Genomic DNA, 21231 nt, shown 5'->3' on the forward strand with positions numbered 1-21231 from the left:
TGACGAACAAAGACATCATTGCCTTGAGTACGTGGCTCAATTAACCTAGTAAGTTGAGACGCCTCTATTTGCTGCACAAAAGGAACTCCAGGAGTTTTAGGAAAAGGATGATTTTTGAGGAAAGGCCAAATATCCACTTGGGCATAAATATCGTCAAAAGTGACCTCCTCCTCAGATTCACTTGGGGGCTCAAGATTCTTTGTGCGGGGCATGATTCCAGCAAAAAGACAATCACACACACAAGACTAAACATAAGCAAAACAGAATAGACACTACTCACAGAAAACCAACATTCCAAAATCCTAAAGGAAACAAAAGCTTTACTTAGATGAAACTGGCAAACTAAAACCAAATCATAGCTTCTTTACTCAAATGAACCCTCCCAATGTAAAGCTAGCCTTCTTGAGATTTCTTTCATCTACGTTCATCAGTCATATCCAAAATATCATAAATTTCTTGCAAAGATATTTGATCTACATTTTCTTTGTATCATTGATATTTGCACTCATAATATTCTCTTATTAGTTCAAGATTAACATATAAGGAGTTTACGCACTCTTTGTCTACATTCAAATTGAAGTGAATAAATAATTATTAACGTAGAGAACGCAAACTTTTAATAGAAAGCTTAAAAGATAAAACCCATGAACTGCCTTTTGAGGGCACATGCTTAACTTTCGAGAGTATATGCCTAGCTTCTGAGAGCACATACCTCCTATCAAGATCTTTTTAGCTCATCTTGCCGGCAAAAATCCTAAAAATGATGAAAATTTAGTTTGACTTTTAAATACAAATTCTTAGGAAAAGAATAACAAATTTATTTGATAAATCTACAAATTAAACACCAAATCTCGCCAATCAAATATTTCATTACCGGAAAGTCATCAATCTCACGGAATGGACAACTCCACCGCTTTAAAGCTAGGTATATGAAAATCAAAATAGATAAAAGAGAAATAAAAGTAAAACACTTAAAAAAATAATACAAATTAGCAATTAATTTAACTTGAATTATAAAGTGCTAATAAATTTTCATCAATAAAATTAAAGAAAAAGATAGAAAAAGTATATAAAAAATGAAATCAAATATTAGTATGTTACCTTTTCATTCCAATATATATATATATATATATATATATTAGTACGTTACCTTAATTTTAATCAAAGAAATCACAGTCGAAGCAGTAACGCCGAAGCTGCCCCAAAAGCAGCGAATCGAAGCATCATCGCCGATAATCCAACTTTTCATCCCCGATGATCTTTTGAGGAATGCATTCAGAGCCAATAATTTTGCTGCTTATGACTTGTACCAGAGCAAAAGAAAAGGATGAAAAGAGGCGATGAGAAAGAGCAAAGAGGAGTGTTGCAACTGAAGGTGATGAGCAAGAGCAAGTTCGGCGCCGGCCGGAGGTTCACATGACGCGACGGCGACGGAACAACTGAATGGAGGGGCTTTGAGGAAGCAAAGAGCGAATGGGAATGATGCGGTTTGGCGTTTTTAATGAAGAGCACCCTTAGAAGTAAGGCGTGGGTATTTTAGTCAACATTGGACGAAATACTTCCCCCGCCCCAAAAATCCGAATAGTGTTTTTTGTTTTTTTGGGTCTTACACTCTTACTTTTGTTCAGGTCCGTTTTATTTTATTTATGCTATTATTTCATGATTTTTTACACAAGTTTGTTTGTCGAACAAATATAGATTTATTAGCTTCTCATTCGAGGTTAAAAAAAAGTTCCTACTTACTTTTTTAATTTTTGGCCATAAAAATTACTTTTTTAATAAAAAATCGTATATATAATCAGATAAAAAGACTAAAATGCAATGATCCCAAAATCTAACTGCGAGCCAGCGTCTGAAAAGAAAATAGATCATTAATGACATAAAGGAACTAAATTACCATGTTTTATAAAAGTTTTGGTTAATCCCTAAACCCTCTAATTCGTTGTTACCATCTTAAAAATATTATTGCATATCTTGCACGGTTATTTTATTATTCCAATAAAATTATAAACACAATATTTTATATATGCATTTCACAAATTCACATAATAAAAATAAATATTCTATATATTTTATGTATATCAGTAGTGTGAGGCTCATAAATGTCTTTATAAATGTCACCTTAAAGAAATCAATTATATATTCCGAATTTTTAATATTAGTTAAAGCATATCTTCTTTTCTTATCAATAACAAGAATTTAAGTATGTAATCTTATTAAAAAGATTTAGATAATTTTGTCTAAAAAATAAGCAAATCTGAATATTCACACGATGATTGTAGTTTTGTAATCTTCACCATAGATATAGGCTACTTTTTTTTTTTTTACCAAAAACAAGAGTCCATTTTATTAATACTCAAAAAAACAAGGTACACACTAATAGCCACTTAAGGCCTGAAAAATAAAAACACTCAAGAAACACCTAGGAATACAACCTAACACACAAAAACAGAAACCAAAAAAGACAAAAACAAGAGCCAAACAAAACAAAGAAAGAAAACAGACATTATTTATTACTCTATCTTTTTATAAAAAGTAATTATCACCTCTATTTTATTTTTATTTATAAGAAATATTTATAAGATGTCTAAAATTTTATTACCTAATTTCTTATTTTCTCTTCGTTAATTGTTTAATTTAATAGTCAATATATTTATTATCTTATTTTCTGAAACATTATTTATTCATATCTCTCCATCAAACATTCTTTCTTTCATAATTTTTTTATTCTCTATTTTATACTCTTTTAGAGTATTTTTAAGGAAAAAATTTATAATTTTTACATATTTATCATCTTTAATCATTTTAACTAATATTTTTTAGAAGCTAGGTGGATTCTAGATCATAAACATAATATATTTTTAAAATAAAATAAAATTACGATTTTAAAAGTTTGCAACATCCATTTTCATGGACTCTTCTCTCTTGTAATAGCAAGTGGTTCTTTTCTTAAAAGTTCTCATTATAAGGAGGCCTTTAGGAATTAGGACTACGTCCAACATAAACAACATTATTATTATTACTAGTCCTCAAATTAGAGCTGATAATATAAGTTGAACCCACTAGTGTAACCTACCAACCCACCAAAAATGACGAGTTAGAATTGGTTAAAAGCTAACCCGTTAGCAAACAAACCTTTTTTTTTTTTTTTATGTAAATTAGCAAACAAACCTTAACTTACACCTCCAGACTCGCAACCTGCCACAAGTTAGCACGCAAACTCACAGGCTAACCTGCATTTATTTTTCTTTATTTTTAAAATTTTTTAATTATTATAATTATATTATTATATATTATATTCTATCTAAAAAATTTTTAAAAAAACACCTATATAATTTATTTGATGCTTTCAATCAAATATTTCAAGAAAAAACAAAAATTTCATTATATTTTTTTTGGATATTGTATAAGAAAAAAAAAATTAAAATGTAAAAAAATTTCAAAAAACAAAAAGTAAATAAGTGTACCCACCTTGGTGGGCCAACCCACCAACCAACTTTGGCAGCTTAGAGTTGGTTGAAAGCTAACCCGCCTTTAAACAATCCTTTTCAATCCAACCCATATAGATTTAACATGTTACGAGTTAACCCGCAAGTTAACCTATATTTCCAGCCCTACCTCAAATCTAGCATGTGTACAAATGCGAAGGTTCCCAAAATATAAAGTTTTGAGTTTAATTATCTTAGACTACTTTATGGCCTAGCAATTCATCTTTCTTTTAGTTTTGGCTCGTTTAGGCTATGATCATCATATTGTATAAAAACTAAAGTAAATACATTGGGATAGAGAGAGAGAGTTAGTTATTGGGCAAAATATTTAGCATTTAGCAACACCAATTTTTCAAATTGATTATTATGGGTGGTAACATTATGATTATTTGTTCTATGATCATCTATTATGATTAGTAAGAGTGGAATATGCATACTAAAGTTGGTGATGAGCAACAATTTCTCCAAAAAACTGTATAGGGTAAAAACTCATTAGTGTGAATGTGTCATTGACTACTTTTGATTCTTTTGTGACTTTTGTTTCTGTCTTATTTATAAATTCTGGTAGCTTTTACTAACCATATAGGAGGCATGTGCTGCTCCCGTCTTTAGGTAGCTCAGTTCTTTTATGGAGCACAGTTCTATTACGAGCAGTGGCATTTGGAGAGCGAGAAGCAAGAACATTTTGCTAATTTGGAATATCTGCGGTTGTTGTGTTAGCATGCTTCAATATATATATATATATATATATATATATGTATGTATGTATATTGGAAACCTAACATATTAACATATTTCCTCTACAACATAAACAATCGACTCAAAGGACTCTGGTTTATGACAGATGCATATTTCCCATCTTTTTTTTTTTTTGAATTGCTTCACCTGGTATCCTGGCCAACCCCTCAAAGAATTACAAACCAGACTAATCCGGATCAGGAATTGAAGGACCTATATGGGCAGCTACCTTACCACCTGCGCTGCTGTGTGCCCAAAGAATCAAACCTGTGACCTTTAGTTAAGCTGAAACAACCCCCTAACCAGTTGATCCAAGCGCTCGGTGGTGCATATTTCCCATCTTTAATTCTACATACATATTTATAATCAGCTTAGGATTCAATATTTCTTAAACACGTGCTTGATAAATATTTATTACCTTTGATTTGATCCTCTTTAATTTTCATTAGTTGTGTTCCATATGGAACACATATCAACAAATGCTTTTCTTTGGATTGATAGATTAATTAAGGTAGATGAAAGTGATTGTTGATGGGTGATCCTTTTTTCTTTTTCTTTTTTTTTTGGGTATAACTCAAAGTATCCTCAAGTCATATTGGGCTTGATACTAATCTCTGTCGGATAAGGAGCGTTAAAATTAAAACCCTCTCAATAAGTATGATTTTTGATATTGGAACTTATATTCTCCTCTTTACAGGGGTGAGATCGCTTGCCATCTCAATCAATAGCTTGTTGGTGTTGATAGGTAATCTTTAATTATTGGCTTGTTTGATGTTTTGAGTTCTGTAGTTAATTGATTTCATGTACTATGGACATAAATGGTAACTTATCAAACGATGAAATGAATAGCTTTGAGGGATTTACATCTTCATCAGGATCAAGCGAAGAAGATTTTGAGCTTTTAGAATTTGTGATAATTAATATGATATGTGAATATGAAAATAAATTTCTTAATAAGATTTCAGTTCATACATCTTTATCTACTGGTTGAGAATTTGTTAATATGCTCATGCAAAGATAAGGAACTATTTGTTATGAATTGATGTGAATGGAAAAGGCATGTTTTATTAGTTTATGCAACGAGTTAAGGAAGCGTTAAGATCAGTTTGTTAATAAGGAAAGGGATAATTAATCTCCAGATCCTTATAATTTTATCTGATTTTTAATTAGGTCCTTATAAAATTTTTTCTTTTTATCAGATCCTTTTACTTTCGTGTGTTTTTAATTAGGTCATTCTATTTTTTTTTCTTTTTATCAGGTCCTTATAGTTTCACTTATTTTTTAATTAGGTGTTTTGTAGTTTTTGAAAAATTATTTATTAACTTTATTCTTTAAAATTAATTTCATTTTTAAATTAATAATTATATAATTGGACAAAATAATTAATATAATCATTTAGTAATTAATAAACAATCAGAATAATAATTATAATTAAATATAAATTATTTATAATCATATTTTAATTTTAGATAAATTTATTTTTATAATTTGAATTTTATAATTATAAAAATTCGAATTGAAAATAAATAATATATTTGTTTAACTAAAAATTTAAAAAAATATTAACATAAGATTGTTACAATAATTTATTATTTTCAAAATGTTATTATTTGTAAAATAAAGAATAAAAACTACAAGGACCTAATTAAAAACAAAGTAAAACAATAAGGACCTGATAAAAAAAAATTATAAGGATTTGATTAAAAATATATGAAAGTATAAGGATCTGATAAAAAGAAAAAAAATTATAGGGACCTGATTAAAAATCAGTTGAAACTATAAGGACTTATACATTAATTATCCCATAAGGAAAAGAAAACTCATAAAACAATAGGAACAAAGTTGGCTGTACATGTTAGAAATAAGCCAATATTCTTTCCTTGGCTTAAGGTAAGTCCTAGTTATTGATATTTATGTGTTAGTTATTATTAGTAAATCATTTTTATCTTATTTATCGACCATTTTATTTGATTTTTTATTAAATTAGTTGATCAATATAACAACATATTAAGTGATTTTAAAAAGAATAATGTCAAAAGCAATTATATAAAACAAGTGAATCAAATAAATTTTTTCTTTTTTAAAAAACAATTTTTCAAACAAGTTTTTATGATTTTTTGTTGTTAGATACTACCTCCGTCCTTAATATAAGAACTCGTTTGACTTTTATTTTGGTCGTAAATATAAGATCCTAATTTACTTTTTCTCTCATATTTATACTTTTTTTTAAGGTAGTCCTTCTAATAATGATAGTTTTAGCCAATATACTTGATTAGCAAGGATATTATAGGAAATGCAACACCTGTATGTAACAAATAACTAATTTAATTTGTTTCCTTAATCCCTTCAAATTAGTCAACTAACTTTTATATTTAGGACCAGAGGTAGTATAATCTTTTAAAAAAATCACCCAAACAGATTTGTTTGTTTTTTGTTTATTTTCAAATTTTGTTTTAAAAAACAATTTTATAAAACTGTTTTTTTTAACAAAAAGTAAAAAAAACAGAATCAAACAAGCTATTAGTAATTTTGGTGGCCCTAAAAAAACCGCAACACAAGGGAAAAAAAAAAATTAAGATCATAAATAAAATCGACTCTTTATCGCTTGTCATTCATGACAAATTTGAGTAAGATTTTTCGTCTTCTCATTTTTTGGGAAATTGACTCAAAATTATGATCATTTGAGTTATGTGATGGCCCTATAACTATCTTTGTAAGTTTATTTCTTCTATGACCTACTTGATGCAGTTAACTTATAATCCACATTTGCTCGAAATAAATTTTATCTTAATCTTTTAGTTAACCTTCAAGTAGAAATAGAATGGAAGAACACCATCAAATTCAAATTTAAAATTAAAAGTATCTTAATAATGAAGGGGTTATATTAAAAAAAATATTCAAATTGCAACTGCTGGGAATTTGGGAGAATCCCAATTAAATTTGGTTGAAATATCAAAATTTAAATTTAGACCTACACTTTTAACAAATTGTTAATTAGGCCAACATGCCTTATTAGGGATTTTTGAATATTGTTGAAAGACTAAAATACCCCTCTAAGTTAGCAAATTGGTAATTGCTCCAATTAGTTTATAACTTGGCTTCTTTTTTCTTAAGATGATGCCAGATGATTTATCGGTTTTATGCATTCTTACTCCATATGTTGTTAAAAACTAAAATGTATGATTTTTTTAAATATAAATTTATATTAAGCAGCTCATATTACTTTATCCGTTCCATCAAATGCTGAAAAAATTATTTAGATTCATAATACAAGTTCGTATTAATTATTAGTATGAATTCTAGTAATGAGATTATAATATATAACATGATGAGAACATCTATATGGCAAATATAGCAAAGCACTTAAGAAAGAAATAACAAATTTGATGCTGAAATCTACTAATACATTAAGATTTTGATTTTTTAACTATAAGAAAAAATTTCCTTCAAAAAATTATTAATTTAATGGTGTTAGAATCAGGTAAGTAAAAAGTCTATGTTCTCACTACCAAAAAAAAGGTCTATGTTCCCATCTATTTCTTATCAATATATTATAGCTCCCTTGAAAGTTATGGCAAGCATGCAATAGAAGAACCTCAAAAAATTTTAGAAATAGCAAACCAGTAGCAATACCCTGAATTTCATCTACATCTTAGCATCCAAAACCAAAAAAGAAAAAAAGCACAAAGCAAAAGAAGGAAACACACTTGAACAAAGAAAGTTTGATGATAACACAAGGTTTGAATGCATAGATTAGAGATGCCACAAGAGAGGAGCTTCGTTTGGATGAACAGAAGAACAATTTTGAGTGCAGTTGAGGAGGAGATGGAAGACACGGCTAGATTTAAGAGTTTACGTGTGAAAATATTCAGAATAAAAAAAAACACACAAGGGAGACTAAGGGCAAGTACAAGAAAATGAGTTTTCATTTTTTTTCTTTATATGTGAAGAGAAAGGTTGGGAGGAAAGTAAGTTGGGTCCAACACTTCTTTTTCTTCTAAACTTTTCTTTCCTCCCACTCTTCCTTCCCTAACCAAATAGGGGAGAAAAAATTTCTCTTTTCATTTTCTTTTCTAGTTTTCTTTTCTCTCTTTTTTTCTCCCCTCTCCATCCAAACAAGAGGTTAGTATAAAATATTATATTATGCATTATCAATTTTTTAATCTTGGTATTTCCAAATTTTCTTATGTAAAACATTTTTTTTATAAATAAATACTATATAATGTCAAGTTTTCATGGTTTAATTTTTTTTCAAAATGATATTATTTTAAATTATAAAAGGACACTCTAGTCTTTTAACAACATTCAAAAATATCTAATAAAGCCTCTTGACCTAATTAGGATTTTGTTAAAAATGTAGGCCTTAATTTGAATTTTGATATTTTAATCGAATTTAATTAAAATTCTTCTTGAGAACTACTCTCTCTTGTTCAAAATATAAGTTAAACTTTATTGGAGGGGCTTAGTTTTTTTTTTTTAACTTCCTTCGGTCCTTATTATAAATTTTAAATAACTAATTCATGGATAACGAACTGCTAGTTAAAATTAGTTAGAAATGATAAATAGGTTAGAAATATAATTTTGTTTCCAAATATGCCCTTATAATAAATAAAAAAAAGATGAAAAAGAATATGTGGGGAAATGTGATAAGAGAAAGTATAATAAAGGAGAGAGAATAAATAATTAAGGGCAAAAATAAAAAAAAATGTATTAAATATTAAGACAAATCCCAAATTGAAGCTTCTAAAATGGACTACACTTTTTCTCAAATTTGAAGCTTAAGACTGGAGGGAGTATAAGATAACATTTACTTTTGTCTAAGCATTTAATAAGTTTTTTTTTTTCAATTTTACTCCATGTATTCTCTTGGGAAAATTGCAAATAAAGACCCCCAATATATAAAATGACAATTAGGGACCCTGAATTTGAGAAATTGCTCACAAGGACCCGGTCCCAATTTACAATTATGAAATCATGGCCAAATTATCAAAATACCCCTCTTTATTTTTTTTTTTTTTAAAGAACACCACTGCCTCGCAGGAATTCGACTGTCGGCGCCGGAGCTCCGATGCCGGCGGCCGAATTCCGGCCATTGCCAGCAGCCTTCCTTTGTTTTTTTTTTTTGAAACTGTTTTTTTTAAATAGGGGGGAAGTGAGGTTAGGGGGATTTGATCTCCCAACCTAATGCTTTCCAAAATTAGGAATGACTATCGAGCCAACAAATTTTTGCTAACATTATAATACAAAAAAAAATAAGTTAACTCATTTATTCTTGTTCCAGGTGATAATAACAATACATTTAGAAATAACAAGTTTTTATTGTAAAATAACACGTCTGGAATGAAAATTTAACAATATGTTTTTTTTATAACAACAAATTTTGTTGCAGGTGATAACAACAATACATTTAAAAATAACAAGTTCTGATTATAAAATAACAAGTCTGGGATTAAAATTTAACAACACGTTTTTTTATAACAGCACACTCTATTTCAGGTGATAACAACAATACATTTGGAAATAACAAGTTCTGATTATAAAATAACAAGTCTGGAATTAAAATTTAACAACACGTTTTTTTATAACAGCACACTCTATTTCATGTGATAACAACAATACATTTGGAAATAACAAGTTCTGATTATAAAATAACAAGTCTGGAATTAAAATTTAACAACACGTTTTTTTAGAAAATTATTTATATTATGATTTTGGAAAATAAATTATTTATAACTTATAAAAATATTTTTAATATATTTATTTTTTCTAAAAAATTACTTTTTAATCTATATATCTATACAACTCATTATAAATCAAACTATTTCTTATAAATTATAAAGCATTTATAATTAAGTATTTTTAATCTATAAATCATAGTATAAATTTTTATATTATTTCATTCTTTAAATATTAAAATTTATTATTAAGTATTTAAATATTATAGTATAATTTATTATTTCATTCTTTAAATATTAAAAATATTTTTTATATTTAAAGAATAAAATAGTATTTTTAATTATAAATTAGAGATAAATTTCATTTATAAATTTAAGCAATCAAAAAGTATTTTTAATCTACAATAAATTGTACTATTTATAATTTATAAGAAGTAGTTTGATTTATAATGAGTTGTATAGGTATATAGATTAAAAAAATTTTTAAAAAAATTAAAAAAGTGTGTTGTCATTTTCCCTAAATTTTATTTATAAATTTGAACAATAAAAAAGTATTTTTAATCTATAATAAATTACACTTCAACTTCTGATTATAAATTGGAGATAAAAATTATTTTTTTAGCAAATTAAATAGATTAAAAATACTTTTTATAAGTTATAAATAATTTATTTTTCAAAAGTATAAAACAATTAATTGTTATAAAAAAACGTGTTGTTAAATTTTAATTCCAGATTTCTTATTTTATAATCAGAACTTGTTATTTTCAAATGTATTGTTGTTATCACTTAGAATAAAATGTGTTGCTATATGAAAAAAAGGTGCTGTTAAATTTTAATTCCAAACTAGTTATTTTATAATCAGAACTTGTTATTTCCAAATGTATTGTTGTTATCACCTGAAACAAAGTGTGTTGTTATAAAAAAAACGTGTTGTTAAATTTTAATCCCAGACTTGTTATTTTATAATCAGAACTTGTTATTTTCAAATGTATTGTTGTTATCACCTGCAACAAAATTTGTTGTTATAAAAAAAACATATTATTAAATTTTCATTCCAGACGTGTTATTTTACAATCAGAATTTATTATTTCTAAATGTATTGTTGTTATCACCTGGAACAAGAATAAATGAGTTAACTTATTTTTTTTTGTATTGTAATGTTAGCAAAAATTTGTTGGCTTGATGGTCATTCCTAATTTTGGGAAGCATTAGGTTGGGGGATCAAATCCCCCCAACCTCACTTCCCCCCTATTTAAAAAAAAAACAGTTTCAAAAAAAAAACAAAGAAAGGCCGCCGGCAATGGCCGGAATTCGGCCGCTGGCATTGGAGCTCCGGCGCCGACGGCCGGATTTCGGCGAGGAAGTGGTGTTCTTTTAAAAAAAAAATTAAAGAGGGGTATTTTGGTAATTTGGCCATAATTTCATAATTGCAAATTGGGACCGGGTCCTTGTGAGCAATTTCTCAAATTCAGGGTCCCTGATTGCCATTTTATATATTGGGGGGTCTTTATTTGCAATTTTTCCTATTCTCTTTTATGTTTGATTCATTTATTGCATCTTTTATTCATTCTCTTTATTAATAAGGACATATTTGAGGAAAAAAATTATAAAAAAAGACCTTAGAATTGCAAAAACGTAGATAAGGACCATTGATAACTTCACTATAGCTTTTGACAATAATAATATGTTATCAAGTTGTCAAAACCCAAAATGAAGTTGTCAAGGGTCTCTCTCTGCGTTTTTATAATTCTAAGGTTTTTTTTTTTGCAACTTCCCCAAAAAAAAATATATGCCTTACATATTTATTATTTTACACTGATTTTAACTAACTTTTTGATAAACGTAAATAGATAAAGCTTATCTTATATTTTGAACCGGAAATATAATATATTTTTTCCTAAAAAAACAAATATAAAGAGGTAAAAAGTTAAAGACATCAATGCTATTTGACGACCTTTACATAAAAGTATGCACCGGAAAAAAAGCGAGAATGAATGAAAGAGTTCATACTAGATTGCCATGCACGGTAACTTCTGTTACTTTAATATTTCTATGCATCTAAACATAAAAACCTAATTGTAACATAAAGTGAATCAAATAAAAGCCGGCTCGTCGACTTCAGGAACAAACAAGAAGAAATTTGAAAGCAGAACAATACAAACTTCAAAGGGATCCATTTTATGCTGGGCTCTGAAGAGCATAATCCAATTGGATTTTAAGCACACAAGAGCTTGTTAGAATGACTTATAAATAATTTTTTAATCATAATTTATAAAATAAAGGCAGATACAAACAAACCTTTAGAAGTTGCAAGTGAGCTCAATTCTGAACCCAAAACAACCCTTACCCAATACAACTTGAACTAATGTTGGATTGCCTTCGCTTGCTTTCACATTAACTAGTCAACCCATGTTCAACAATATATGCTGATTTCATCATCTTTTTGGCAGGTAGCATTTCATGTAGTTTTGATGATAGTAAATAAAGCATAATCATATACAAATACCTAAAACCAAAACTGGGAAGAAAGGCAACAAAACAGTAACAATAGGAAAGCAACCACTTCTTAAATCATAAATGGGATCAGAGACTTTCGTTTGCCAACTAATTCCAGCACTAAACTTTGAAACTATAGGATCAACAAGATAAACAAACAAGAACCGAATTCAGAACTCATCAACATAAACTATACACCTCAAAATTTCAAAACAAGAGTCGAAAATTGAGATTCACAATCAAACAAACCAAAAGTAAAAAATTGATTAGCTAATACATAACCAAACTCCCAATATGATAACAGCCGTACCAAACAAAGCTCGAGGGACGTGGGTTTCTTCGCCAAGGAGCATACCAAACACGGCGGTGGCGGCAAACGTCGTCGCATTGGTGACGGGGACGGCCAGCGAAATCGGGGCGTCACTGAGAATAGCAAAGAAAGTGGCAGAGGCGCAGAGATTGATCAAGAAGGGGATGGTGTACTGCCAGATCGCGAGAAGCTTGAGCCAATTTCTGAGAGAAAATAGAAATCTCTTGGGAAGAGTGGTACAGTGGTGGAGTGGTTTCGACGAGGACGAAGATTTGAGAGCTTGATCCCAAATAAGAGCGCCGCGGCGCATGACAGCATTCGTGGCGCCCCATACGAGGCCCACTGCGATCATCTTCTCTATATCCCCCACCATCCCTCTCTCTCTCTAGCTCGTCTTCAGGAACTCATCAGGGTTCTCGGTCTCGCCGGTAGCGATGGTCGGAGCGATAGTCGGGGCTTCTGCCTCTGTGTTGCGTATGGGCTCAAAGATGCGGCAAGTTGTGGCCCCCCTTTGAACATCTTATTGTAGAAGCCCACTTTTATTAGCGCATTATATTATAAAATAAAAATACCACTATACAAAGCCTGATAAAAGCAAAAAAAAAAGCACACTCTAAACTAAGGCACCAACCCAGTCAACTCTTCAAATCAGGCTCCATGATCAACAAAGATCAATAATTAGCAGCGAAACCGAAGAGGTTAGCCCCTCACAATGTGACGAATAAAATTTAAATTCTTAATGAGAAAAATGTTCATATTTAATGCTTGATAGTACCGACTACAAAGTGGAATTTATATTTAGAACCAAAAAAATATTAAATCTAAACACATCTTTTAACAAGAATCCAAACTTGGAATATACTTTTTTTTAAAGTAGAAGTATTTTCTTATTAAAAATAATTATATTCAAGATATTGCGGGTTATTAAACATGAACATTTTTCTCAGAATCATTTAAATCTTATTACTTTGGGTAATAATTATAAGATATTATTTGTAATATAATTTATAAAAGAGATTTTATAACTGCGATTAGAGGCAGTAGCCGGTGACTAACTGCGACACCCCCTTCTCTATTTGAAGGTATGGATTGCGCAGTTGGGGCCTGGTCCTAATAATTTCCGGGCCTGACAGTGGAGCCATTTTTGAGAGGAAGGTTGGATGATATTTACAACAACTAGAATGGCAGAAGTAGCCTCGCTTCCTAGTTCATTTATCTATTATGCCCTTCGTTACCGTCCTCCGTTCCCGTGTGGCTTCGGTTTCTCCTCTGTGCATCGAAGTTCGAAGAACGAACGAGACAAGCAATTAGTTACTCAGAGTCACCGAAAGCCTTCTTCTTTCTATTATCAGATTCAGATCGGAGAATTGTTGAATTCTAGCTTCTCTTTCATGCGCGGATAGTTTCCAAAATACCTTTTCTAAGTATTTAACATGGAGCGGATCATCGGCGGCAAGTACAAGCTCGGCCGCAAGATCGGGAGCGGATCCTTCGGTGAAATTTACCTCGGTAGCGTTCTCTTTTTTCTTTTGGTTTGGGAAATGCTCGTTCTGGCTTGCTTTATACTGATTTATCTTTGTTTACTTTGCTTACTCTGTTTCAGCTACTCATGTCGATACTTTTGAGATAGTCGCGGTTAAAATTGTAAGTCTCAACTTGTTCCTCTATGCATGTCAATCGATTAAATATGAGAGGCTTCCTACCCTTTTGAGGTGGAGCAGGTTTGCATGATGGATTAGGCGTGCATGCACTATTTAGCTTGTATCCTTTAGCTTACTGGTATGAGCACATATATATTTATAGAGAGAGAGATTGGTGTCAAGTAGAATTATCACATTATCATTTTTTGTTTGTTTTAATACTTAACTATTGTGTTTTGGAATGTCGCAGGAGAACACTAAAACTAAGCATCCACAACTGCTCTATGAGGCAAAACTGTATCATGTTCTTCAAGGAGGAAGTATGAGTTTTGCAATGTTAATTGCTTAATCTCTTTCTGACTTTCTATGTGTTCGTTTCCATAAGTGAGTGACTGGATTCTGAATGATTGGCTTGTGGCCCCTCATATGTGCGATGCAGATGGAATTCCTAGCATAAGGTGGTCTGGTATAGACCGGGAGGACAATGTGCTAGTTCTTGATTTGCTGGGACCCAGTCTTGAAGATCTCTTTGTGTATTGTGGAAGAAAGTTTTCGTTGAAGACTGTATTAATGTTGGCTGATCAGATGGTAAGTTGGCATGACGTTTTGACAGCTGCAAATTGGGGCCTAAGCATAATCTCCAAAGCGGATGAATATGTGTATTGGTGAATTATCAGTGCACTTATGTGCCAGCATACAATGTCACTCACATATTTATATTATCTCTTCTTTGCTAGCTTCCCATCTGTTCAGCTGAAAACACTGGAAGCAAGCATACTTCATCTTTGTCTAATATTTGTCCTGCAAATTATAAATTCTGTCATAAGCTTGTTTGTGACGCTTATGCAATGGGATATTAACATTTCTTATATGCAGATCGCTAGAATAGAATATGTTCATTCTAAGGGTTTTCTACATAGAGATATAAAACCTGATAACTTTCTCATGGGACTTGGGCGGAAGGCCAATCAGGTAAAACTATTTTGTTGTTTCTGTCTTTCTCTGATCACGCGTTACTTGGCCTGTCATCCTATCCATTATTTGTTGTTCTAAATATGGTGCTAAATGGGTGGTTGTTTTGTATCTGTCAGGTTTACGTAATTGACTTTGGGCTTGCAAAACGATATCGGGATCCCACAACCAAAAGTCATATTCCTTACCGGTATTTAAACGTTCAATTCTGAGTTTTCGTTTTTATTTGTTATTGTCTTTTAGGCGCTGATGTTTGATTGAGAGAATTATATGTATATCAATTTGAATTGTTTGATTATTTGAATCTATTACATCAATCAGTTTATGAAAAACTTCTAAACTTTTCCTGGAAAATCTTTCCTTTCACTATCTCTCCTTTCCTCTCCCTGGGATGGTACAGAGTAACCTTTGTACCAAATTATCAATCGCATTTCTGACCCTAATTGCACCATACAGGGAGAACAAAAACTTAACAGGTACTGCACGTTATGCAAGTTGTAATACTCACCTTGGCATTGGTAAGCGTGAAGTCACTTATCCTCTTCACTGCAATCGCAATTAAATTGCAAAATAGTTGTATCTTTTTAATTGGTGATATTAAATGCAGAGCAAGGCCGCCGGGATGACTTGGAGTCACTAGGATATGTGCTTCTGTACTTCCTTAGAGGAAGGTAAGTCATTCTTCTCTAGCTGCTTTAGATATGCCAGTTTTTCTTCTCCAAAATCCACTGAGTGATAGGATGGTGTTGTTAACTTCTAAATGGCAATGAATTTGTGTTCAGTCTTCCTTGGCAAGGTCTAAAGGCTGCAACAAAGAAGCAAAAGTATGATAAAATATGCGAAAAGAAAGTATCAACTCCTATTGAGGTGAGTTTTCGATAATTTGGTTTTGTTGGGATCCTTGGGAAGGTTTTCTAATCCTGATAGATGTTTGGTTATAATTTTAAAGGTCCTAAGCAAATCTCATCCTGTAGAGTTTGCTTCATACTTTCATTATTGCCACTCTTTGACATTTGACCAGCGACCTGATTATGGGTTTTTGAAGCGTCTTTTCCGGGACCTATTTGCTCGACAAGGTGATTATGCTTTTCATCCTTTAAATAATGCGTAATCAAATGGATTTCAGAATTGCGTTGACAGGCCGTTGAAATGCTCTTTGTGAGCTCAATTATTAATATGCGAGTTCCAGCAAGAATGTTTACTGTGAAATAGAATGATAGAGGAATGAATAGGTTTTGCCCAAATTATGGGAAAATGAATATAACAATAATGTGGATTCTTCAGAAGATAAACAGCTTATACAATACTCTATGTTTTTTCTGTCGTTTCTGCTGAGAGCATTAGAATTTTTCACAACTCTTCAACTTTATACCTACACATATACAGCTTACTTTGACACACGATATAACTAACTGTGTTCTACACTTGAAGATTTCTTGCATGTGAGAAGGTCCTTTGGTTTTATTGACATGTGCAATTTCCAATTTTTACCTCTGTCTTCATCTCTGCAATTAAGCGGAACTTGCATTGACAGGTTTTGAATTTGATTATGTGTTTGATTGGACCATTTTAAAGTACCAACAGACACAGAAGGTTAAAGTTCAGCCTCACACATCTGTAAGTAATTTTCTCTTCAGGTTATTCTTTGAGTTTCTTAGGGTTGATTTTCACACCAATAAATATCACCATGCTTCTGACAATGCTCAATTCTGGCATATCACAGCCAGCTCCTGGAGCACGCAGAAGTCAGGCAATGCCAACGGTTGTTGACAATTCCCATGGTTAGATGTTATTTATCTCTTTGTGCATTTTAAATTAATTATGTGATTTTCAGTTGCTAACCTATCAAGAAATGAATTTATGTGAAGCGCCAAATAAATAGGGGAAATTGATAGTTTTGTTAATTATCATTTAATCAATTGTTTTTCAAGGGAAAAAAATGCCTGAGCAATGCATGTTTCTTTTGAGAACAACAACAACAACACGATAAAGCTTTGACATGTTTGTTTCTTTTTTATGTGTATTGTTGTTAGACTTTAATTTGATTTCAATTTTCACTTAGTGAATCAAGGAAGATGGGTGAAGTAGCAGCCCACTTTTTTGTTCGGTTTTAAAGCTGCAATCAAATGTCTTGAATTTTTTTTAAAACTTTTTTGCTCTTACCAAATATCAGGTGTTTATGCTTATTCAGGGGATGTATCGGAGCACATTAGATCTGGCAATGCTACTGGTTCTGGTGTTAAGATGCAGTTTAAATCAACAGCAGGAAAAAATGTGGGTGTTGGTAATCCTGTTGAAAAGAATGTAAGTCACCATATTTGAGTAGAATTTTTATTTTTTGCTTTTTTGTTGTGATTTGTGACTTGTGACTTGTGCAAATCTGAAGTCGCACTTTTATGGTTTCTTATTATTATGTTTCTAAATTATTGGAGGAAAAAAAAAAAAACTAGTCTTTAGTACATATTCCCCTTTTTTCGTAGATTTTTGAAGAAGCAAAAATGCCTTCTACTTCATATTCACATGCTGGTACCTCAAAAAGGAAATTCCTGAAGCCCGCCTTGACCACTGAAGCTGCAAACCCTGTTCGTGGCCAAGGCAGTAAGATTGGTCCTTCAAGTAGCTGGATTTCATCTCTGCAACGCATATCTTCTGCCAAATGAATGATCTATATGGTAGACTTCTTGTTTAACCCCCCCCCCCCCAAAAAAAAAAAAAAGAATATCTCTCTCTCTGTTGTGTATGATCTTTATGTTACCCTTATCCTTGACTGATAATATTATGCTGTATTTCCAGCTTTGAATCAGGTCATGAAGACTCAGCATATATTTGAAGCTGCAAATGTGTGGATTCGGCGTATATTCCTCAAATGGCTGTTAAAAAAAATATTTTGGTGATCAATTGATGGAGACTGTAACTGTGCGGCAAAGATGATAAATTGCATCAATTCTCCTTTAAGACCACACGCTACTTTCGGACTGCAAATAATTGGTCATTATAAGAAATATAGACTGCTCTGGCTTGGCTTCTGTGCTGTACATATATTTGAAACGTGGACCACCATGATCCTGTTGCTGTGTATTCATCTCTTTATGTAACATTAATGTATGAGAGTTGCTCCCTCTCCTTACTTTAACAGTTATTTTTCTTGTTTCATGTGACAAGTTGTGACCCAGTCGTTAAAGATTGATCAACAATATTATGTATCGCAGGTGTATTTGACCATTTTCTTTTTAGTTTATTTTATCAATATTTTTTTTTGCAGCCTCTGTCTTTGATGCTTATTCATTTTTTACCTCGTTATTTTAGTTTCCTCGTTTAAATAAGAAGCAATATACTTTTAGTTCAATTGCCCATTTATTTAGTTATGAAGCATCCATACATTTAGTTTTAGAACTGGGAAACTAAACTGAATCTCATGCATGTTACTGATTGTCTCTCCTTTTTACTGCTATTCTTATCACATCGTTTGCTTCTCATTTTGGTCGGTTGCAATTTCTTGTCAGTGACCAGGTTCTCAAGAATATAAACAATACCAATTCTGAGGCAAAAGTTTTGGTTGAAAGATCTCTGAAATAATGGTTTTCTGAGAAATATCAAAGGTTTGGTGCTTTTATTTTGCAATCACAAAAATACTTAACTTCTTTCTGGTCTTTAATTTTAGTGCTCAATTATCAAGAGCCTTGTCTCGCTATTTTGATAATCATCTTGGTTATTGTCTTGATATTGTTATTTAAAGAAATATTCCAGCATGCTGTGTCAAATTTTGTAATATGATATCATTAGTTGCTAGAAAGATTAGATATTTGCTCATTTAGATTAATGTTAACTTTATTAACTTAGCGTGCTGTAACTTTTTTGTTTAATACAACCAAGATGATCCAGAAGAACTTATTTACTTGTAGGTGCACATACTCTGACACTTGGCCTGTTTAATTTGTATCTTCACTCTCGAGACCAATGAATAGAGGCTGGGTTTATTTCAGCCAAGTTCAAGGATTTTCTGTGCCAGATTGGATTGTCGTTTAACTGCTTTATGAGGTCTGGGGCTTTGTAATGAGCATAACAGCTGTTTTTGGCATGAACGCTGGTTGCCACAGGTCTTCTGAAAACTTGATCTGTGATTTCTATTAATAGATTATTAGATGTGTTCTCATTCTGTTTAAGGGGCGTTTGGATTTGCTTTTCAAAATTTTATGGTGCGCTCCAGGTAAGTATGTGAGGAATTTTGTTTCAAATTACATAAAAGTTTTTCTTTTTTTTTAGTGCTTCTAAAGGGTTCCCAAACTCCCCCTCAGTGCTGATCTGGGCAACTCTCAGGGGGCAAGCAATGAGCAAGATTCAGTTTTTATGGTGATCATTACTCTTAGATTAGCTGGTGCTTGGGGATCCGTTGGTAAGTAAGATTACCCACAACTTTATGTTGCTCATGCCCTTTCGTTGTCATAATTGTTCTATGCGGGCCAGATTTGTCTCCTGATCTTTCTGGTTCTATTCTTTTAAGATGCATACGAAGTAAAGTAAACTCGGAAGACAACCCAGCCTATCCCATACTAGCTTATCATGTTGAAGAAGTGGTTGATGACTTGATGGAAAGGCGTACGGCTTATTCGGAGGGTTTTTTGGCTATTCAAGTCCAAGTCAGTACAATTTCAGACGCAGCATATTTCCTTGCTCGTAAAAAAAAATTTTGGGTCAAATACCTGCTTGTAAAATAAATTGTAAGCCAAATTTGAAAGCAACTACCATACGGGTGTCAATGACCTAAGTTGCATAAAGATTTACCAAGAGCTTGTGGTTTAATCTTCCCTATAATTCCAAAGAGAGAGGGAAAAAAAAAATACTAATAGACGGTTGTTTCAGTTTAAAGTCACTGTTGATAATTAAAATCTTAAGTGGTGGGTTCAATTAGTTTCTCTTTATGCTAGGTTCTGCTTGCTAGTCATAAAAGAAGGGCGATTTTATTTTTTTGTACAATAATCGAGGTATGTATGTATTATTTTGCTAGAATATTTACACTTCTTATTTTTTAATTCTAATTATAATTATTTTCTATTCAACGAGATAAAAGGCATATTCTATTTATAAAATTACCATTATACTGTCTATGATTATTTGACGGTCGGTGTTGCCATATCAAATTTGATGGTCGGATTCGAATGGGAGAGTTTTCCTAATGTAATTTTTTTATTTTCCATCCATGATTAGTATCGACTTCATCCCGTTGCCCCGAGAAAACACAAACACACGTACTCAAACAAATAAAAAAAAGAAAAAAGAAAACAATATGTTTTCACTCAAAGGGCATTTGTTGGAGTTACTTTTAGTCAACTCTTATAATTAACCCAATGTCCCTATATAGCTTGTATTTCAATTCTCATGATGTTCATAGAAACTTTCAGCAACTTTTGCTTCGGCATTAATGAGTGATTTTCTGTTCAACAAATTGATGGGAAAATGATTTCTTGGACAACCCAGAAGAAAGGAGGAAATGGTTGGGACTGTTTTTTCTTTTCTTTTTTTTTTTTTTGGGGGGGCATAAAACTGCTGTATCTTTTACTTCCTTTTCTAACAGCTTTTTGAAAATCTAGAAAGGTATTCCAGTTTTAAGAATTGGATGATTGCTAGAGATTAATATCGCTTTTTAAAAAGATATGAGTATCTTTTCCATCCTAAATTAAGGGCATGTTTGGATTTTGGTTTTTAAAGGTTCAGATTGATGTTTAGCAAACTTGGTTCATTTGCTAACCATGTTTGTGTCCATTTTGAAACCCCAAAATGACATTTTCCAAATTTAGCTGAAATAACACATTTTAAAGTTTTGTGACATCATCTTACAAACCCCAATTTTTCCAACAAGTGCAAAGCTGGATTTGAATCCATAGTTTACAAATGGATCTTCAAACACAACCTTA

General features: G+C 31.4%; 2 protein-coding genes across 5 annotated transcripts; one reads left to right on the forward strand and one right to left on the reverse strand.

Moving 5' to 3' along the window:
- Positions 1-12443: 12443 nt before the first annotated feature.
- Positions 12444-13206, reverse strand: LOC114753931 (transmembrane protein 234 homolog). Its single transcript, XM_028942633.1, has one exon. The coding sequence runs from the start codon at positions 13078-13080 to the stop codon at positions 12664-12666; it is 417 nt and encodes a 138-aa protein (XP_028798466.1). The 5' UTR covers positions 13081-13206; the 3' UTR covers positions 12444-12663.
- Positions 13207-13907: 701 nt separating this feature from the next.
- On the forward strand, positions 13908-20205 carry LOC114753930 (casein kinase 1-like protein 3). Of its 4 annotated transcripts, none has more exons than XR_003741079.1 (19): positions 13908-14216; positions 14311-14351; positions 14598-14667; positions 14787-14935; positions 15224-15319; positions 15439-15509; positions 15776-15837; positions 15927-15990; positions 16102-16186; positions 16269-16395; positions 16854-16936; positions 17043-17100; positions 17493-17623; positions 17800-17991; positions 18113-18421; positions 18823-18918; positions 19222-19416; positions 19583-19712; positions 19821-20205. XR_003741079.1 is itself a non-coding variant. In XM_028942632.1 (15 exons), the coding sequence occupies exons 1-14, from the start codon at positions 14141-14143 to the stop codon at positions 17977-17979; spliced, it is 1293 nt and encodes a 430-aa protein (XP_028798465.1). In that variant the 5' UTR covers positions 13908-14140; the 3' UTR covers positions 17980-17991; positions 18113-18580. The 4 variants fall into 4 exon arrangements, 1 of the variants encoding a protein (XP_028798465.1); XR_003741080.1 differs by having other exon boundaries at positions 19615-19712; XR_003741081.1 differs by having other exon boundaries at positions 13910-14216; positions 17511-17623.
- Positions 20206-21231: the final 1026 nt, after the last annotated feature.

This window comes from Neltuma alba, unplaced genomic scaffold (assembly GCF_004799145.2).
Source record: "Neltuma alba isolate B1F8T4 unplaced genomic scaffold, ASM479914v2 tig00008310_pilon, whole genome shotgun sequence".
Taxonomy (NCBI): Eukaryota; Viridiplantae; Streptophyta; class Magnoliopsida; order Fabales; family Fabaceae; genus Neltuma; species Neltuma alba.